Consider the following 21,715-nt stretch of genomic DNA (forward strand, 5'->3'; position numbering starts at 1 on the left):
GCGCTTAGATCCAGTAGAACGAACACATCACCTTCCGTTTATCATATTTAAATCTAAAATCATTTAAAATCTTCAGAAGGGCCGTCTCGGTGCTGTGGTTCACCCTAAAACCAGACTGAAATGTCTCTAGGACATTATGAGTGTTTATAAAATCATTTAGTTGATTTAAAACCAACTTTTCTGAAATTTTGCTTTAAAATGGTAAGTTAGATACCAGTCGATAATTGTTTAAATTATTACGATCTAAATGTTCATCTTCAACAGGGGCCTCACCACCACCCTTTTAAAGGCAGCAGGTAAGACCCCCGTCTGAAGGGAGCAATTCATCAGGGTTAAAATCTCATCACTAAAAGATCCATAGAGTTGTTTAAAAAGCGAAGTTGGAATTGGGTCCAGAATACATGTGGAGGGTCTCACTGAGGAGAAAACTTTATCAAGAGTCTCAGCTTCTACCATGACAAAACTGTCCAGTGTTTCCTCTGGTATAGACAAACATTCAGATTTATCTAAAACCTTATTGCTTAGGGAGGATAAAATATTCCTTCTGATGGTGTTCCCTCTGAAGTGGGCTGCAAACTCCTCACAGAGAGCATTTGAGGGGGTTTTCTGAAGTGAATTGGATATTCGGTTTAATCAGGAGAGAGGCGGATAAGTAATGGAACCCTGAATCGGCTCATTTCAGAAGGTTAGCCACCAGAAAGGTGACATCCCTACGGAGAGCTGAGGATCAGACTCACATAGAATAAAAATGCAGAAATTGCTTTATATAAAAGGGTTTTTGTGCAAAAACTTGTTTTGTATCCACCATAGAAATATTTAAACTTAATTAAAATACATAATAAAACATTTGCACAGCCCTGAAAACAAGCATGTTCTCTATTTTGTGCTTCACATGAATCTTTGATAAATGAAAGGATAATGTTTCACCACTACATCCATTCACCTTATTTTTTTTTCTAATTCTGATTTCTAATGTCTCCATCTGATTGTGTCATTTTTACATATGAAAACTTTAAGTGCAGGTGCACGCTACGCCAAAACTGATGAGATTGCTTTACCTACAAAACGCAACATATTTATCTAAATGACTTCCGCCCGCAGTGTAAACACCACTGAGACCTGCACGAAGGTGTTTTAATCTCTAAATTATGTGATGTTTTGCGGACAACCAGGATCCCGCCCTCGTCTGGCGTATCTGAACGCCACGTACGGTTCGTTTAAACTCAGTTTAAGCCACCGATGACTTCGACACCTTTTGAGTGACAGGTTCACCGTCCAATCAGCGTGCAACGCGACTGTTTTATGAAAGAACGTGCCTTTCCACCGTCCAATGAGAGCTGCTAGAGGCGGGTCGTTGCCATGGTAAATACGCATTTTTCCTCCTTAGTGTTGTATTAGTGGTGGACGGATGACGGCTGGAAATAAGCTCCGCTGAGTGTCAGGTACTTGGAACAACTGTGGAAGCTCGTGGAGGAATATCAAGGAAGCTACAGTAAGCATCAAATTACAAGTAAAATCATCTTTAACTTGATGTGATTTATTCGTTTTCCGTGTTGCTAGTTTGTTTTTTACATTATTGAGTTAGCTACCATCAACAGTACATCACCGTCTCCCAGCAAGCAACCTGCTCAGTTAGCCTGTTTGTTATTGTGGCTCTCTGAGGCTCTAACAGGTTTAAATTAGACTTGTGTTTTTAATAAAAAAAACATGTGTTTCTTCATGCTTTTCTTGTGCTGTAGCTTGCTTGGGGGATTATAGGACTAAATAACAAAATACTCCATCCCCCAAACCAGATTTTTTTCCCTCCAGTTTGGTGAAGATTGGGAAATTAAGGGTGTAGTCCTCTGTAAGGATAATGTACCTTACTCATACTGTTGCGTCTCCAGACTTCATGCAGTCGTCACGTAAACAGTGACTAACTAAATCAATAATAACCATGCCATATGGCTGTTTGCTGTCCATTTCTGCTCAGATGGTGAGGAGAACAGCCTTGGCCCACTGTGGGCTGGTCCTACTGGGTTTGTGGTTGTGTGTCCACTCAGTTCCTATCAGTGTGGAGAAGGCCCAAGGGGAGCCTCAGGTGGACAAACTGGACCCACCAGCGAGCACTGTGAGTCAGAAGAGTGTTGTCACATTCAGGGGGAATTGTTTTTCACAGAGGCGGAGCTAGGTTTTATCTTAGTCTGGGGCCACTGCATTTATCAGCCGAGCGTTAGTCCCACACTTTCACAAGACTTCACACTGGCAATTTCTGTTTGGCTCATCACTACCACTAGTGTTTGGATTTTGACTTGCATCCTTCTATATTCTGATCATTGTGCAAAGGACAGATGAGTGACAGGACAGGGCACTTCAGGAGGCCAATCAGATTCAGCAGCCGTGGCTTCACCCCTAGAACTACCAGCATTTTTTTTTCAGTAATGAGTTTGAAAGAAAACCAAAATGTGTGACTTTACAGCATTTACAGTTACACATTAACTGTGTGTGTGTGTGTGTGTGTGTGTGTGTGTGTGTGTGTGTGTGTGTGTGTGTGTGTGTGTGTGTGTTTAAATTGTTGATGGAAAAACAAACAAAACGGTATCCGTTTTAGTGTTCATTACTTAGTGCTGGGTGATCAAGCAGCTGTTTGTATTGTTAGTCACACAGTGAATACTTTTTTCTCTCAGGACACCGGGCTGCACTATGACCGTTACCTCAGGGAAGTCATCGAATACCTTGAGAAAGACCCGCACTTTAGAGAAAAGCTGCAAAATGCCAGTATTGAGGACATCAAGGTACATGCTCACTGTTGAAACGTCTAATTTGTCATTTATTTTTTACAAGCACTTTTGATTGAACTGTGCTCCACTGACTCTTGGCTCACAGCAAGGCAAACTTGCCAAAGAGCTGGACTTTGTCCATCGCAATTTTCGAACTAAGCTGGACGAGTTGAAGAGGGAGGAGATGAACCGGCTGAGGATGCTTATTAAAGCCAAACATGACCTCCAGGACAGGAATGGTGAGTGTAGGATGTACGTGGCTAATCTGGGGTTCCTGAACACAGCATGTTCTGTCATACGAGTCCGATCTTGTTGGACTGTCATTATAGGTGACTTTCAGTGATAGTCACTGTTTGGTAAATGCATTCATTTATGAACTGCTTAATGGATGACTTTACCTACTTGGGCTTGCACATGACCTCTGACCTTATTTAAACACAGCCAACATGGATTTTTTAATGAAACAGCTGACAAATGCTGGCCTCAGTTCTGCTTTTCTTTTTACTGGTGTGTGGTGGCGAGCATCCTGGCATCGGTATAATATTCTGGTCTGAAGCTGACGAGGAAATGTTCACCTTCTGATTCAGAACCAGAACAAAGAATACAACGAGAGACTCCACCCATGTGGAGCCTCAAGGCTGAGCAGCATCTTCTTCCCTGAGGCTGTGAGGCTCATGTAATTTAACCCTTGCACCATTCTCTACATTTTGTTGCAATATTAGGTGTTTATCACTGACTTTAGGTCATTATTTTATTTTATTTCATCTTAGACTCATCTTTATTTTTATATGTTGGCATATAGTAAAAGTGAATTATTCTGAATCAAAATTTATGCAATGGATCCAAACCAGATCATGACTCAACCTGAAAATAGTTCTTTAGTTTTTCATAGTAAATGCTTTATTTTTTTTATTTAACCAGGCAAACAAGTAAAAATGTACTTCCTCTGGTTGTGTATCATTCAAACCTCGAGGAAACAAAACAAACGCTTGAAATCCCAATATAAGAATTTCAAGGATTTTTAAAGCAGAAATCCAGAGATTTATTTCAGAGGGCATTGCACCTTGATGTGACTGTGTGTATTTCTCCTGGCGATCGGGGGCAGTAGATACCTAAATCGTTGCAAGCAAACCATATTTTTGTGTTGGAGTAAGACTTTACCAACGGATGCACATTAGGGTCAAAAAGGCCCAGGAAGTGAAAACTTCAGCAAAATCACAAGCACATCAGACTGCTTTTCATCACTGGCAATGAGTGAAGAGGTAAATGTGTAAAACAATAACGTTTATTAATGGTGAAAAATTTTTAACCATTTGTTACAAATCAGTAAATATGTTTTGTCCTCCCATAGAAGGAAACATGGCGTCTAATATGGTGCCGCCTAGACACTTATGGGCCATTCCCATCTGTACCGGGTCGGCCCGGGCCGGGTAGCGGAGGTTGTTTACATATCTGGGTGGCCTGGTATTTTTCCGGGCCAACCAAGGCTCATTCTCGGCCCTCTTCCCGAGGGGTACTGCTTCAGGCCGACCAGGGCCAACACGCCCACTGCTGACAGCAAATTCACACCTTCCATTAGAGCAAGCCTCTGATTGGTGGGTAGAATCAGCCCATTCACACCTTCCATTAGAGCAAGCCTCTGATTGGTGGGTAGAATCAGCCCACATGGGCTTAAGACAAGGATGTGTGGAATCCACCGGGCCAGGCTGGGGCCGACTGGGGCTACCCGGCCCGGGCCGACCCGGTACAGATGGGAATGGCCCATTTGACCAGGGCTATTCAAGTCCGGGCCTCGAGGGCCGGTATCCAGCACATTTTAGTGGTTTCTCTCGTCCAACACACTTGATTCAGTGATTGAGTCACCTGTGCAGCAGCTCATCAGGCTCTGCAGAAGCCTGTTAATCAACTGCTGATTGGAATCAAATGTGCTGAAGCAGGATTAAAACTAAAAGGTGCTGGATACCAGCCCTCAAGGCCTGGAACTGAGTAGCACTGACTTAGACCCACTCCCATGTATTTTAGACCAGATTTTTATGGTTATATGTTACAAAGCCACCAGTATTTTTCAAAAACTGGGCATCATTGAATTAATTTTCAACAACATTTTGATAGATGTTTCCAGAGATTAACGATAAAAACTACACATTGCTTGTGAACGTGCACCTCTGTTCACCAACAGAGCTTAAACACATTGTGTTACAATTATTAATCTCACCTTATGCTGTTAATTCTTATATATGATTTAAATATGTATTTGTCCATAAGAAAGGTCGCCAACTCTGCATCAGTCTATTTTTCTATAAACTGGCGCTCCTGCTCTGAGATTGACGTCTGTACACAAGTAGATTGGCTAATGCTGAGCAGTGTCCAATTCAAATTACATGAAGCAACGTATTTCCACCGTTGTAACACAGTGGGGGAAACCCTAGACTGCTGCTTTAACTCAGTATTCAACCATAATGACATTTTCCTGAGGCATTCAATGACAGTTTCACTAAATGCTGCTTAGATAAACCTGAGTCTGGTATCTAGAGCAGTTCACTCAACCTAACTGTGTCACATCTGATAAAGTTATTTTTATCTCTTCTGCAGGCCGTGCCATGGACCGCCAGGCCCTGCTGAAACAGTTTGAGCATCTCAACCATGTGAACCCACACACCTTTGAGGTGGAGGATCTGGACCGCCTCATCCAGTCGGTACATGACCACATATTACAGCCTCTGTAGAGCTGGCCTGTTGGTTCTTTTTGTGTGGTATTGTAACTCGAATATCCCCACTCTGGAGTCATAGCTGTGATCACAGTAGATGACACAAATATGTATTATGGTTATAATTACAGCTGTTGTCTACATTGAGACTTTTTAGACTTGCAAACCAAATTAGTTAGCTACTTTTACATTTTTTAAATTTATTTTTCATGTTGTAACTTGGAGTAATTTGTGAGCTGGCAGGCTGAGCAGAAGTAAAGTTATGAGTTGTTCAGGTGTGTCATGTTTCCTGTGAACCGAGCATAAAGGGAAGTGTGTTCACTGGGTTTACAGCAGACTACCTGAACATTCTTAGCCTGAGTCTGAGAACAGTTTAACAATGTTTACGTGTTCAACTGGTAGTTGAAATGTTGAATGCTCGTATTAAATATGTGTCTGTTTGATTTGATTAAGGTTGTAACGTCGTTTTACCTTCAGATAACCAGGCTGAGTGTTTGATAAGAGCTGTAGCGTTAGACCAGAACAGAGCCCTGCTGACAACAGCTCTGCACCAGATGATGAACCATTTGTTTCCACCTTCATACAACACTTTTGGTTTACATGAACAGAAATGGAACGGCTTGGAGAATGTCAGCTTCCTAAATATTTTCACATTATGAAAGTGTATGTTATAACCATCAAAATAAACACTTCTAGTTCATTTCTACCTACTGCCGTATTCCACAGCTTTACTCTCATTACTCTATTCACACCAGACACCAGAGTTAGGCTGCTACTGCAAGCAGCTTCAGCACGCACGCACGCACGCACGCACACACACACACAGCAGCAGCTTAGACATCCTGTTTTTTGCCTGAGTCACATCTTCCTCTTAACGGTTAATATTACAAAAAGAAGAGCTCAGACATCACCATTTGAAAGTCAGTTACTACTCAGCTTTACAAAGTCAAACAAATGTTTCTTTCTTTGTCAACGGTGTCACAGTATACTGTGTAAACTGCCCACATGTGTCCTAGGAGCATTCTATTGTTGCAGTAATTATAAAATAAAATAATAAGCATTTAACCTTTTATAACAGTTTGAGAATTTTGCACTTTTGAAATAAAACTCAAGAAATGTCCCAATGAGTCGGTTTCACATCTGTCCAATCCAGAAGTCCAATGCATTTTTCTCATGTTCATAGGCAACTAAAGATCTGGAAAACTTTGACAAGACACACCATGATGAGTTCAAGAGGTATGAGATGATGAAGGAGCACGAGAGGAGGGAGCACCTGAAGAAAATGAGTGAGGAGGACCGAAAGAAGGAGGAGCAGCACTACGAAGAGATGAAGAAGAAACACGCCAACCATCCCAAAGTTAACCATCCGGTAAGACTAATACTAATGTCATTAGAAACTCTCAAAGCACTGAAACAAACAGAATGGTGGAGAGAAGACGTACCAGCTGCTTTCACTGGTCCACTAACAGAGAAGTGTTGTGTTCAGTTGGGTCTGACTGAACTGGAACAGGAAGTGAATTTATTCTCGTTATCACTCAGCTTTAGTCTTGTGTCCCATCGTTAGGGTACCATCAGTACCCTAACGTTAACCCTCTGGAGGCAGGCGTTGCAGACGTGCAACGTTAAATCCTACCTACCTGGTTGCTCCACATACGTACTCCATGAGCAGTTTTAAACTCCGAAGTTCCCCTGAAGGACTCAGTTGTTCGTCCTTTTGTCAAAACTTATTTTGAGCCTGAGAGGGTTAAAGGTCAAAGAACACACAATGGATTCAGAAAAACTTTGAATCTGGCAAAAGTAATAATGAGGAATAATGTATATATAATATTACTCACTTCTTACTTAACCTGACAGTCGAGCTGTTTCATCTTGTGTTGGCTGAGTTCCTTCGAATTTTCTCTCCACCATTAAAACAAATGTTTTTGATCTTTGTGGCCTCAGGACAGCCAGCGGTGTTATGTATTTACAAGAATGGCTTCTAAATTATAATTGTGTTTGTTTGTTTGTTTTCAGGGAAGTCAAGATCAGTTGAAAGAGGTGTGGCATGAGGCAGATGGTTTAGATCCAGAGGACTTTGATCCCAGGACCTTTTTCAAAATGCATGGTAACCACACACCACATCTGCCTTTAATTAACAAAATATATGAATCTGAACCCAACAATGGTTTTATGAGTATCTGCTAAAACCATTAACATTCATTTATACCCCATCATACATATTCTAAAAGAGATGTGCTGATTTCTGTTGTTTTGTTGCAGACAGCAACGGTGATGGCTACTTTGATGAAAGTGAGCTTGAAGCTCTATTCACTAAAGAGGTATTTGGTCATTTTCATGTCTGTCTCTTTGCATCTAAGGACAATGTGGAGGCAAAGAGGCCTTTGCTATAACATTTGTCTGCCTTTTTTCCAGCTGGAGAAGGTATACAACCCTAAAAATGAAGAGGACGATATGATTGAGATGGAGGAAGAGAGACTGAGGATGAGGGAGCATGTAATGAAGGAGGTGATATTTTCATTACTAATACAGAACCAATAAGCCCTGATTGGGCAACGATAGTAAAGAGGGCAAATATCAGCACAGAGACATAAAAGGTTTTAAACTGAACTAAAGCTCTATGCCTCCTTCCAGGTGGTTATCACCCATATCCAAAAAGGGGAATTGGTTTTGCATGTGTGTTTGTCTGTAGACCCAGGAACTTTGTAGCAGATTTTAATGAAACTAACTCACTGGGCGATGGCTGGATCCACCCCCCATTCAAGATGGCTGCCAACGCCAATGGCTCTTTAGATGAAGAGCTAGACTTTTACCAATAGAAGCAGGAACGCCAATGATAGATGACATTTGTTAGTAAAGAGCAACATTTAAAAAGAAAGTTATGTATCCAACAGAAAACAGACTTGTGGGAAATAACTACATTAACATAAACAGCTGGATGATAGAAGACCTAGTACAGTTATGAACAGATGTTGTGCCAGAATTGACACTAACATCATCTTATGCTGAAAATGAATTGAGTTTAAATGTTTTAGTGAATTCTTGATAATGTAATGTGAGATCTGAAGGGATGTGTTGGTGTTTGGAGTGTTCTGTTAAAGTCTCTCATTTACCTACACATAAAACTGTGGCTCAGTGTCTGTTAAACTGACGAGTTAGACCCAGTATTGTGTTTGAAAATGTCATTTATGGTCATCTTGAATCCGACTCAAATTATTATTATTCAGTTGTTCCTCTGGCGATAACTCTTAACAATGAATAGCTTTGGTGAAAGGTGTTGATCAAACCTGCTTCATGTGGTGACCTGCAGGTGGACTCCAACCAAGACAGACTTGTGTCTATGGATGAGTTTATAGCGGCAACCAAGAAGGAGGAGTTCCATGATAAAAACGAGTGGGAGGTAAGAGTATGAAAGGTTGGGTTTCTCTGGGTTAGATGAGTTTTACTAGTTGTGCCATAGTATTCCTGTTTCTCTTTATAATTTCAATATTCTTCAGTACTTTTTTTTTTATCATTCTCCTTCAACGCTTTTTCACCAAATTCGGTATCAAAACGTTCAGATTGTTCAACACTTGCCAGCTATGACTTTGGTATTAATATCATTAATATTGGGCCTGGCCATGGGCCTGGCAGTGTCTCCCAATATTTGAAGTTCCTCCTGTTTGTTGACTCTGTCTTTCATTTCCTCACCACCAACAGACTTTAGATCACAATCCCTTTTACACCGAGGAGGAGCTGAGAGAGTACGAGCAGCAGCTGGCCCACGAGGAGCATGACCTAAACAAGAAGTCTGCTGAGCTGCAGAAACAAAGGGAAGAGCTGGAAAAAAAACAGGAAGAACTAGATCATCAGAAGATGGGGCTGAAGCAGGTGGATAAAAAAGAAAACTTTGTAATTAGCTTACAAAGTTGATTTGGTGTTGTGACCTGTGTCTTTTCATGAAAGTGCATACATGTATTAAATGCAAGTCAGTCAGTAAGCTTGGGTGTATTTACAGTTATAGTACAAATGCCGTATAATACTAGAGCGTATTTGTTATTTTGATTATTGTGTGTACGTTATTATTTCTGTCTTCATCCTTTTTTCAGGCCATGGAAGAAATGGAACGGATCAAAGGCGAAACTCAGAAAGTGCATACAAATCGTAAGTACAACCGTAAAATGGCTTTAATTAGATGTTGGTATATCTCGGAGACATCTACAGTACCCTGCTCAGAGAATTCTTAATCTTCTGTTATTTGGATTGCTTTGGAGGAGAAATTAACTAAAACATCAGATTAAAAGTGAACCCGAGTCTGTTTCTGGTTTTGTTTTGATGCCAGCATGAGCTAAACATGATGGTACACTCAAAAGGCGAAACTGAATGTTGAGAAAGACCCAAAATAAGTCCAAGTAAGTGACTGCTGGACTCATTGTTTCTTATTATTGTGACTGAGAGTTCTGGGTGTGTTTTTACAGGGTAAAATAGCATTTTCCCACATTAGTTTAAGGTGAGGTTTTTACTCTAGGAATCTGACTTATATATTAAAGAATCTGACTAGGAACAGTTTTCACAAAAGAGTCACACACACACACACACACACACACACACACACACACACACACACACACACACACACACACACACACATACACATACACATACACATACACACACACACACACACAAATGGTCAAAATACTTTCAAAACATACAAAGTATATAGAGTTAATTATTATTGTTCTTCAGTTAAACTCCCTTTGTAACGTGAACCGTTGGAGATTTAGAGAAATATCGTTGGTCTTTAATACATCGCTGGTATTTTGACCATTTCTTTCTCATAAAGGTGCAATTCTTTGAAAAAGCTGTTTAAGGATGCAAATCTAGGAAAAATAACAATTAGGGTCCAGCCCCCTTTAGGCTCCTCCCCCTAGAGTCACGGAACCTGATGGTCACAGTAAATGGTACAACACCGGACACAAGAGATGCTATCAAACAATCGTAAAACATAACATTAACTTACATTTTCAACCCATGGTTGGCACCTTTTCTATATATATTATGGCCAAATAAAAATTCTAGCTAATACATTGTGGTTTATGTTGAGAAATTAAGTAATTTTTAGCTTTCATGATTTATTCATGACTTCATAATCCTAGCAGCTCAGCAACATCAACAATCTGGGGAAGCCCACTGCAAACAAGTGTAGCGTTAAGGATTGGCTACATGCGTATTAAATAATCAACAAGATGCGAGAGTCGGCTAGAAACCAACTGGATCAGGAAATAATTCTGTTTTATCAACTCCCATTGTTGATAAATTTGGCAAATCAGGATTTGACACATTTAAAGGGCCTTACCAAAAATACCAAGTCACTCCTTCCCTCACATACAAAGAGGGGTTAACCCTTTGTGTGAATGAGAATGTTTAAACATTTATGTGATGTGGCTGTTAAATCTTAATAACTTTTTTATAATATGCGTTTGCTGCTAGATTAAAACATCTTGTTCATTCAACATATTTGATTATTTCAACCTATAAGTTGTTAAGTCACCTATGAACTTTAAGGAAGATGAACTTCATTCAGAGTGAAAAATGCAGGAGTCTCGCTTCTGCATGAGACCTTGGCTGAAGACCTTGACTGGTAACAAGGTCTGGTGCAGGGCTTTCTGGTTTGGAGGCCAGACAAATGGGTTGTTTGTGTCTGCAAATTAAAAGTTACTTTCTGGTCGTTTTTGATGAAAATGTGACCTCTGATCTGCTACACACGGTCAGAACCCGAGCCGAACCTCCTCAGATGGGATGGTAAACAAAAAAACATTTAAATAAATTTTCTTCCGTGTGGTTCTGATGTATCATCATGGCTCAGTTCTAAAACAGGTTAAAATAATACACTTCACTGGCTGAACAAATCTACATGTTGGCCCTTCCCGTCTCATTTTCAAGACTAACTCTTAATTTTTAATTACAAGAAGCAAACATTTCTCCTAAACCACAAAAAACATTTCTACTCTATTTCTTGGGTTATATTGTATTTCTAAATGTGTGAATTGTCTGAATAACATCATTGTGTAAAATGCAGAGGAGTAAAACCCAACACAAAGCACCAAAACTACAAGTATCCATGGATGGTGCAAACCAAACACACTCCATTCTTATTTTTTATTTCTATTTATATACATATACATATATATTTGTGTGATTCTGTTTTTTTGTTAACTTACCTGTAACTTTGCTGCCGGTGCACCAGAATTTCCCCAATGAGGGACAATAAAGAGCTTTACTATTATTAATCTATTAAACCCAGCTAATTCTACTTGTGCTTGTATGACTTCCTGTTGCAGAGCCTGGACCTCACATTACTGACAATCAACGAACTAAAGTTGTACCGGGGAACAACCACCCACCTCCTCCTAGTCACAAGCAGCAAGATGTACCAGTTCAAGGACACTCCTAGTGTGTGTGCGTGTGACAATCTCTGTGTTCTGATTGTGTGTCTATATTTTCTTCATCTTAGTTTCCTGTTTAGGATTTTCAAACATCTAAAAAACAAGCCGGAGCACCAAAAGCACACGAGGGAACCTGATTATGAGCCTTCAGAGTCGGTGCCATTGATATCTCCCCTCCTGCTAATAAGCTGAATGAGCCAGATTTGAAACTTTGAGCTGCTCTAGTTGGCCTGTGGACAATCGGCTCTTTTGTTTTTTTGCTTTTTCAACTTTTTATCACAATGAGGATGCTGTTCTTCATGGGCACTCGTTAGGAGGGAAATGGCAAGGGCAGTGGCCTGATTATTGAATGTTTTGTGAAGACTGTATTTTAGTTTGTGGTGGATCTTGTTTCTTACAGAAGAAGCAAAATAACTTATTTTTATCGTAAGAAATCTTAACATAAATAAACTTTGGGGTTTGAAATCATCCTACCTACATTAAGTTATTATTTAATTCCACTGGCACATTCCTTAAAAACCATTTCCATTCTCTTGCAGTTTCTTCTGCACCAGCTGATTAAAGCACAGCGAAGTTACACTCTACTTCCGTTTTTACAGCTGTGCTGTTAAAGTGACAGTTTTATGATTTCTAACTGTGTCGTTTGTGTGTCAGGCTCAGAACAGCGTTAACATGTGTGTCATAACTCATGTTGACAATAAAGTATGTGATTTATTTATTCTTTAATCCCACCTGAAAATAATGTTTTCTAATGGTTAAAAGGACTGTTGAGGACACAAACATGGACTTCTTTTTTATGAAGAGGTAACTTAACCATATTTTTATTTACCTTGTGCAAACATTTTTTCCTCATTCAGAAGCAAAGTCATTTTCCTATTCTGTGCAATGAAATTATGAAACTGTTGTACATGAATAAAATCATGCAAAGAAATTGAATCAGCTTGCAAGTGTAGCACTTGAATTCATTTACTCGCATTTATGAAAATAATCATATGGTCTCAGCATCACACTCAGTTTTGATAGATGAGTTGGATTACTGAATATAAACTGGTTCATTTCTAGACTAGTGCCATCCAGTTTAGTCCAGATGCACCATAAATCCAGAGTGTTCTCTATATCAGTGATTACTCTTTTTCTCAGAATGGGATTACAACTCCTCATGAAACTCTTAGCCTTCAGCCTGTTCGTAGGTTTCGTTAAAGCGCTGAGTGACATAGTCACCTGCTGTGATCGGTGGGTATTTGCTTGAGCCATCACAGCAGCTGATCAGCGCCTCATCATCAGGATGGACAAAGAAAGCCAGGGACTGACGAGTGCAGGAGTCTCCTTCAGGGGGCAGCAAAACCCTGTGACACTGGAGAAAAAGGATCAAAACTAAGTCACCGAGTACTGACATCAACAAGGCATGTAGGTGGAAGTGTAATAATATGGGAACACATGGCTGAACCATGTTTCAAAGCAGCTCAAAAGGTACTTTATCTAGACTGATTGCTTCCGGATGCAAAGAAACAATACTTGTCTCGGAAATGTGAGCCTGTGTGAAATACAGCAGTGGAGATGCAGCCTTGAAGATCTACTGCCTTTGTTCTTCCCTCATTTATATTCATACATTGTCTGTGAAGTCAGCGCTTACACTGAGAACCAGTTTCAGAGTCTTTGAAGGAGCACATCCAATTCACCAGTGGTTTGGTACATTTGGCTTTTTTATACCTCCACATTGTGAATATATCAGCATTCAAATTAAGGTAAGTTAATTTGAATGCTGAGTGAAATGCACTTAAGTTGTTTTTATTTAAAAAAAATCAATATTCAAAAGTATTAGTGCAAGAATAAATTGATTAGCATTAGCTGGGTTTTTTCCAAGTGACCTAGTTACTTACAAATGCTGCAGAGACCTGGATTCTCTCAAGTTTGAGAATGCCACTAACTCTGAAAATGCATGAATAACCAAGATACTAAAAAGTAATTCAGTTCCTGATTGATTCCAGCCTCTGTGACAATAACACATGTATTTGTTGCCAACACATCTCAATTATTTAACTGCTTAGTTGCCTCAGAAGGCAATGGCAAGACTCTTAATCATTGCAAAATGAACGTCAGACAGTTCATATAGAGTATGAAATGAAAAAGACTGTGAGAAACAAATCCTCACCACAGAGATGAAGCGATCAGCAGTCCAGCGCTGCATCAGGTCAGCGATGTTGACCAAAACGGCTCCAGAGACCGCCGGGGCAGCGATGAATTCCCCTGAGCGTGCACAAACCTGAAGGGTAAAAAGTGTCAGGTTGATCAAGACAAACTCAACAATTTAATGGTTTAGAAACAAAGTTATCTACAAGGACGATTTTGGCTGATCTAGACTGCAGTTTGTGGATGATTGTAAAAAATGAGTTACTGATATTAATTAGAATATGGAGCCATAGGTAAAGGACCGACTGGTAGGGGGTACCATAACGTTATCATGGTAAATGCTAAATGGCTTGCATTTGTATAGCACCGTCTTAGGGTTCTACAACCTCTCAAGGTTCTTCACAACACAATCAGTCATCCAACCATTCACACACACATTCACACGCTGATGGGGATGAGCTACGATGTAGCCACAGCTGCGCTCGGGCGCACTGACAGAGGCGAGGCCTGACATACCCACTACCGTTCTCTCTGACCACCACCAGTAGGAAGGGCTGGTTAAGTGTCTTGCCCAACGACACAACAGCAGCATCCTTTGGTGGGAGCCGGGATCGAACCTGCAACTCTCCGATTACTGGATAACCCGCTCTACCTCCTGAGCTACTGCTGTTTATGGAAAAAAGTTTAACCCTCCCACTGTCTTTATGGGTGACCCCGCGACGAAAGTTGACCATTGAGCAGGGTTGATGGTTTATCCCTTGAGGTCCACGTGGCAGGGGTGAGGTGGTGCTCACTCCTCACTCCTGCCATGTGGACCCAAGGGATAAACCATCAACCCTGCTCAATGGTCAACTTTCCTCGTGGGGTCACATCCATTAGGACAGTGGGAGGGTTAAGAGATGAGAGGAAAAGCACCTTTGAAGTCCAAAATTTAACAATGTGTTTAGGATGTATTGCTTTTGTCCATAACTATAAGTAGTAGAAGTTATAATACCAAGAATAATATGTTGAAAGTAAACAAAGATTCAGTTTAAACAGATACCAAAGCAGATTTTTTTAATTACATAACTAAACAGTGTGTACTACATTAGTAACTGGCCAGGTCAATGAAAGAGAAAAACGAACAGCATCACAGATGCATTAACACGGCTGAATGAAAAACTAATTGTTCAAAATATTCAATTGGTGAGAGAGAATGAGGGCTGTTTGTGTCATGAGCCGGGGTGAGTACTATCATTTCACCTTACCATCTTTGAGTCTCTTGCCAGGAGAGGGAGTGCCCAGCTGTTCCTGATCAGCAATCAGCGGGGTGTTTCCTATTTAAGGTGGATGGTGGACACAACTCAACGCCGATTGGGTAGAGAAGTTAGATTTAATTTCAGCGGCACTATACACAATATTTATTATTTCTCTCTCTCTTAATGCCTTTTTTTGCAAAAAAATCTGCCATTTCATTTCCTTCTACTCCTCTATGTGCCGGTACCCATAAAAAGTTAACTTCTGTATCCGTAAACACAGATACATGTGACGTAGGATGTCCGAGTGGGACCCCGTGTGAGAGGATGCAGGGATTCCCCCAGTGAGCGAGGTCCCCGTCCACTGAAGTGGGAACCCTCAACATATGTCTCTTCTGACGTAGCAGGTGTACCCGGAGGCAGACGAACCAACGCTGTAGGCGTCTCGTGTGCAGTAAACCTGACGGCACCACAGCGTGGGCTGCAGCCATCATGCCCAGAAGTTTCATGACTAACAGGGTTCTCACGATCTTGCGGGGTTGCACGCGGGAGATCACCGTGGTGAGATCTGCCGCTCTCGCCGGAGACAAACGTGCTCTCATTAGGGAGGCGTTCAGCTCCACCCCGAGAAACACAATCGACTGGGATGGAAGGATGGAGCTCTTTTCCCAGTTCATGGAAAACCCCAGGGTTGACAGATGCTCTATTAACTTCCTGGTTTGCTCTGACGCCTCGTCCTTGGACCGGGCGCATAGGAGCAGATCATCCAGGTAAAATAAAACCCTCTTTCCCGCCGTGCGCAAAGGCTGCTGAGCGGTCTCCAGACATTTGGAGAAGGTGCGCGGGGCTAGTGAGTAGCCGAAAGGGAGACGATTGAACTGGTATTGAACTCCCTTGAATGAAAAGCGCAGGAACTTCCGGTGTTTGGGAATTACTGGGATGTGGAAGTATGCGTCTTTTAGGTCTATTGATGTGAACCAGTCCCCAGAGCGCACATATTCTAGGACTTGGCTCATTGTTAACATGCGGAAATGCATCACTGCTATGGAGCAGTTGAACAGGGAAAGGTCGAGAATTGGTCTCATTCCTCCCGACTTCTTCAGTACTACGAAGTAGCGAGAGTAGAGGCCTGAGAGCTCTTGTCCGCGAGGGACTTGGGAAATGGCGTCCTTGGACAGAAGTTCCCGTAGCTCCAGCTCCAGGGCCTGAGATTGTACCTGTGACGTGAACGTCGTCTCCACGATCCCGTTGAAGGGAGGAGGAGCGGACTGAAAATGGAGTGTGTGACCGCAATGAATTGTGTCCGATATCCATTTGCTCATGAGACAAAGGCGGCGCCATTCTTGCACGCGTTCCGACAGCGGACGCATGTTCGAGGTCACGTGAACAACGTCTGAGGACTGGGTTCGCGCCCTTACCGCCATTGCTCACACCAGAGAACTGGGAGCGACCCATGAAGGGCTGCGCTCGAAAGGGCGAGTGTGAAACAGCTGGTCAGCCCTTTCGATGACGTTCCTAAGATGGAGACCAAACAGAACGTCAGAGGTGATGGGGCCTTCCAGCATCTCCCTGTGCAGGTGTTCAGGAATGGAAGGCAGGGCCACAAGGCCCGCTGGATAAGGGTCTGCCAGGCAGCAATGCGAGCAGAACCGGTGAGTACAGCAGCGCACAGATTGAGAATGGCATCAGCAGTTTTAGTAATGATGGTTTTTGACTCATCAGGAGCGTCAAGCTCTTCCACCATTTTGGAAATGCCAAAGGCAAGAAGGGCAATGTTATTTCCTGCAGCGCCGGTCTGGAAGGCGCACTGGTGTGTGCGATCCGTGAGCCGCGTCAGCAGCTGGTCATGCTTAGAAGCGGGAACTGCTCGCGGGACAGCGAGGTGGTTCTTGGCACCAAACAGCGAGGCCAAGTCCGGCTCCATTGGAGGAACGGATGGCCAGCCTTGTTCGGAGAAGCCCTCGACCTTGGCAATGGGCACATATGTGGAAATTGGCGCCTTGAGCTTATCAGGCTTGGAGAAGGCGGCGGACCAGCAGCTCATGGCAGTGGGGAAGCGCGGCCAGATGGGGTCTGGACAGTGCGTCTGCGTTGCCCCGAAAATTCCCGCCAAATCATCTGCCTCAGGTGGAGCCGGCTCTGGCACAGCAAGCTCCTTGCGTACCACAGCCGCGGAGATGATGGCAGACAGCTCCTGGAGCAGTGCTCTAACTGCTGGCAGGGAGGAGCGAGAAGCCACTGGAGCAGAAGGACCCGCTGAGCAAGGCTCTTCGACCTCCGTGTTGTCCAGGAGGGAAGAAGGGCTATGGCAGCCAGCCTCGTCGTACTCCACACTGTCGATGACATCGTCCAGTCGGTTGAAGGCAGCCGGCTTCTGGCCGACGTTGAAGAACTGTAAGGCCTTGTCCAGCGAGTTCGTGTCAGCCACCGGAAATTTCTCGTCGGCGGTGGGGGTGAAGTACTCGACCCGACGGACCTTTTCAGCCACGGGCAGAGCGGCACAAAACGGGCACGAGGCCTGGGGGGTCAAGGCCAGGCCAGCGTGATGAGCCCCGAGACAGACCTCACACTTGGCGTGCAGGTCGCCGCTGGAGATGGAGCCCGTCTGGCAGGCCGGGCAGGTCCTGGCGTCGCTGGACATGGTAGGTGAGTAGAATGCTTCTTGGATAATTGCTCTTTAAAGGAAGCTCTTAAGCTTGGCTTGAAGAGATAACGGAGGCGAACAGTGGAGTCTCTCCACTTATATACCCACAGGGGTGCCCACCATTGGTGGGCGTACATTTAAGCTCTTCATGATTGGCTGACGCTGAGATCATCCTTCCAACAGCAGCTAGCTTAAGGGCTAAGACTAGACAAAATAGAACGCAACGCCGGAAGATTGCCTCAGCTTGGTAGTACCCAGCCACTTGTGTTTAACCTCTAGTGTCTCTAGGATTCTTGTGCTTATAGTGTTTGCTCTAGGTATTTTTTGATTTTTGACTTTTTGCTACCACCTGGTATTTTGGATTATCTCCCTTCTTCAGGATTCCTGTTTGTTCTCTGGTCGCTAACTTTTGGATACCTACCTCTGGACTCCAGGATTTGGATACTTTGCACGCGGACCAAATCACCAATCTCCATAACTCTCCCCTCTCATCTCAACCCAGTACCCCAGCCACCAGGACGCCCCGCTCCCTCTCCTGCGCTTCCCCCGGCTCTCAGCCTGCTCCCTCCTCCAGCCAGCAAACTCTCGTCCCACAGTAAGTCCCGCTGAACACCTCTGCCTAAATGGATTTCCGAATCTGAATCTATGCTCACCAGTGCTCTCCCTCCTCCAGACGCAGAGCTGTCGAAGCAGTTCCAGCCACAGATATTCTGTGCATCCTCAGTTCCTTCTTGAAATAAAACATTTTTTTACCCCGTTCTTGGTCTGTGTTGTGTTCTGCATGTCTTGGGTTAGGTACCTTCCCCCAAACATGACAGTTTGTTTGAGTGGAACATGCCAAGCCCTAGAGGATGGAGTATTATGGGATGGCTATTTTGATAGCAATGATCAGTGTTTCCCCTAGGAACTTTTCCAGCTGTTGTGGTGGTGGTGGGAGGGGATTATAACACTTCTCACCTTTATGTTGTTTTATTTGATGCACTCCACTTTGAACTGCACCAATCCAGCAACTGATGCATTTTAATTAGTATTAAAGGTGAATACACCAATATTTGCACAAGAATAATTTTTGTTTTAAACTCAGTGACACACTTTGCAGGGGGGTTTGACATTTAATTTTTCTTGGCGTCTGGAAAAACATCTCCTTCTGCCCCCTTTATTTTGGTCCAAGATCATTACTGGGCTGGCCCTGTTAAACACGTTCTACACCCCTGCTTAGTAGACTTAATGAAGTATTTTTAAGCCAGTATAAAAATGACTGAAACACAAATTTACATATTTGGCATTATTGACCAATATCTTTGATTTAATTTATTTGTTAAGAACATCAAGATGCATTACAGTGAACATTATAATAAAGTACATTTTTGTAGTGCAGAGAGGAGACAACCCATAGAAGCACTGATTTGATTTCATTTCAGAGAAAAATAGAACAGGTCAGATGCACCTAATAAATAAAATTACTAACAAACTCAGGAATCTGTTTCTTTGCTTCGTTGTTCTGGTGCTGAAAACATCACTAATGTGGATCAAAGGAGATACACAGATGAATGCACCTTATTATTTGGAAATTAGTGGGTGTTGTTTACATCAATACATTATTTTAAATCTGAAACTGATATGGATTGATCAGAAGTTGATATGTGTATTGTTTATTTGAAAACTATTTACAGAGCAGCCTCAGAATTGAGATTAAATATTTTTGAGCACAATAGTAAAGGAAGTGTTACAGAACAAGTTTTTCAGTAAAATCAGAACATTATTATTTAAGTGCATGAATTAATGCGTCTGAACTCATGCAGTAGGAACTAGGAAATATGAAATACTAAAACCATTTTATTTTAATTTGATTAAACTGATTTTTTCCTAACGTTGTTGGCATTTCTTCCACACACAGTTAAACAAAACAAGGTTGACTGAGCTGTGTGGGTGTGTGTGAGAGAGAGAGAGGGAGAGAGAGTTAAAATAAAAAAGACCGGAGCGGAGGCAGTGACCGACGCATGCACGGGCCGTTTTCAGCTCTGTCTTGTCAAATGCACCACGTACGTTACGAAACAAGTAACTTTAAATATTCAACCGAAAAAGAGACGAGCTGAAGAAAACCTAGGGAGTTGTGAAGAAATGTGAGCAACACTGAAGCAAGCACAGAGAGACCCGTTACTGTCTGTGTGTGTGTGTGTGTGGATGGGCAGGACGGACTGAGCTCCCGGCTACAGTTTTGTGTGTAGAATGTGACTGGCCAATCACAGAGCGTGAAGACAGTCAGTTACCCAATGAGGATTTTCCTTCAGCACGATTACAGATATTTATAAGTTTTACTCATTTCATGCTCGTATTTGTCAAAAATGCTTTATCCGTACCGGATACTCGTCTGAAACGAGTATCCGGCTCATCCCTAGCTGTAACCACCCTGCCCTGCCTTCTCCTCCTTGCTGCCTGCCGGCTGAGATCACAAGCAACAACAGAATAGTTCCCGCTGCTTCTTCGGGAAACGGCGCAAAAAAAACAAACAATAAAACTTGGGATCTTGTAGGCGTGGTGCTACGCCCATGTAGGGGAAACACTGATGACATATTTCAAACATTTTCAACATGTTTAAAATTCCTCAGATTTAGACTTGGAGGGGGTTACCTGCAGCCCGTCAGAGCCCTGGAACACCAGAGTGATGCTGCCATAGTCTGAATGCTCGCCACATCTTAGCTGATTTTCCTTGGCTGTCTTCACTGGAGGGTAGTACAGGGAGCGCAGAGTTGTTTTATTTTCATCAGCTACAGAAGACAGCACGGAAAACTTTGCTTAGTGCTAGGTTACTGATTTTACCCCTCATATCATCCAGGAACAGTTCATGCAATGATCATACTTCCTATTAGAGCATGTGCACGAATGAACACATCAGGATCCAGACCCAGACTGAGGGCCATCACCCTGAGAACACGCAGACTCAGCTCTTTACAGCGCTGGAAAAAAGACCTGTGGATCTCCAGAAAATCTGCTGAAGGCCATTTCTGCAGAAGGAAGGTGAAGCAGAGCTGAACTATACGTTCATGATTATTTAACAGACTAGATGCTAATTTTAGAACCACCACACAACACATGTATACATTAACTGCAACCTAACAGAGTGAGTATTGTTCTTTAACTGCAAAGTGACCTCAGAAACCTGACCTCTGTGATGAGTAAATCTACTGATCTACCAGAGTCGATCAGCAGCAGACATTGACAATGTTGTACTTTAGCCTCCAAACTGATTTTCTTTAGGTTACTAGTTCTTTAGGTAGATATGCAGAATGAAATGCACATATTTAAAGTGAATAATTACAATATCAGGGTGAAAAGAAGACGTGTTGAAAGACTCCTTCAGGTCTCCAGGACGTTTGGGATTTAGCCTACAAAGAATAATCTGCATTTAGAGCCATGGGAAACTAAGATTGTTCTTTTTTTTACTTAATTATATGACAAACTTCTCGGTCTCCAGGGACACCCAGCCATGATTGGGACTTTTGGGGAAGCTCTGCCTGCTGAAGGGATGTTTCAGTCCCTCTGGCTGCAGGAAGAATTTCTTGTCTATTTCCATGACTTTGTTCACCTTTCAAACACATAAACGCAAGTTAATCCAAGCACTTCAAGACATGTTATCTGAGTTTTTTTTTTATAGCTGTACCTCCTCCGGGGTTATCCCTGAGTTCTGGAGGAAAACAAATCCTATTTCCGTGAAGGCTTGCTTCAGCTCCCCACTCAGCTCCTGCAGCTGATCCGCGCGCACATCCTTCTCTCCCAGACTGTAGGAGCGGAAGTCCACCACCGGGATGCTCAT

At 42.6% G+C, this 21,715-nt stretch overlaps 2 protein-coding genes across 3 annotated transcripts; one reads left to right on the forward strand and one right to left on the reverse strand.

Moving 5' to 3' along the window:
* The first annotated feature begins 1,235 nt into the window (after window positions 1-1,235).
* Window positions 1,236-12,828, forward strand: LOC107388364 (nucleobindin-2). Of its 2 annotated transcripts, none has more exons than XM_015963849.3 (13): window positions 1,236-1,510; window positions 1,973-2,110; window positions 2,667-2,774; window positions 2,866-2,998; window positions 5,352-5,455; window positions 6,651-6,836; window positions 7,481-7,571; window positions 7,727-7,785; window positions 7,880-7,972; window positions 8,775-8,864; window positions 9,164-9,334; window positions 9,553-9,607; window positions 11,788-12,828. In XM_015963849.3, exons 2-13 carry the CDS (start codon window positions 1,973-1,975, stop codon window positions 11,898-11,900), a joined length of 1,341 nt encoding a protein of 446 aa, XP_015819335.1. In that variant the 5' UTR covers window positions 1,236-1,510; the 3' UTR covers window positions 11,901-12,828. The 2 variants fall into 2 exon arrangements, with proteins under 2 accessions (XP_015819335.1, XP_015819334.1); XM_015963848.3 differs by having other exon boundaries at window positions 1,236-1,492.
* si:dkey-10o6.2 (uncharacterized) lies at window positions 12,680-21,715 on the reverse strand. Its single transcript, XM_015963853.3, has 7 exons — window positions 21,563-21,715; window positions 21,363-21,487; window positions 21,221-21,287; window positions 20,762-20,906; window positions 20,533-20,669; window positions 14,045-14,155; window positions 12,680-13,246 (listed from the first exon to the last, which is right to left on the reverse strand). Exons 1-7 carry the CDS (start codon window positions 21,713-21,715, stop codon window positions 13,061-13,063), a joined length of 924 nt encoding a protein of 307 aa, XP_015819339.1. The 3' UTR covers window positions 12,680-13,060.

Source organism: Nothobranchius furzeri, chromosome 4 (assembly GCF_043380555.1).
Source record: "Nothobranchius furzeri strain GRZ-AD chromosome 4, NfurGRZ-RIMD1, whole genome shotgun sequence".
In the NCBI taxonomy this organism is placed as follows: Eukaryota; Metazoa; Chordata; class Actinopteri; order Cyprinodontiformes; family Nothobranchiidae; genus Nothobranchius; species Nothobranchius furzeri.

Coding starts and splice junctions, on each gene's coding strand:
- LOC107388364 (XM_015963849.3), top strand. CDS start 1,973: ATGGTGAGGAGAACAGCCTTGGCCCACTGTGGGCTGGTCCTACTGGGT. Junction 2,111..2,666: donor TGGACCCACCAGCGAGCACT/GTGAGTCAGAAG, acceptor TTTTTCTCTCAG/GACACCGGGCTGCACTATGA. Junction 7,786..7,879: donor AAGCTCTATTCACTAAAGAG/GTATTTGGTCAT, acceptor CCTTTTTTCCAG/CTGGAGAAGGTATACAACCC.
- si:dkey-10o6.2 (XM_015963853.3), bottom strand. CDS start 21,715: ATGAGCATCCCGGTGGTGGACTTCCGCTCCTACAGTCTGGGAGAGAAG. Junction 20,670..20,761: donor TGCACATGCTCTAATAGGAA/GTATGATCATTG, acceptor TGTCTTCTGTAG/CTGATGAAAATAAAACAACT. Junction 14,156..20,532: donor AGGGCTCTGACGGGCTGCAG/GTAACCCCCTCC, acceptor TTTACCCTTCAG/GTTTGTGCACGCTCAGGGGA.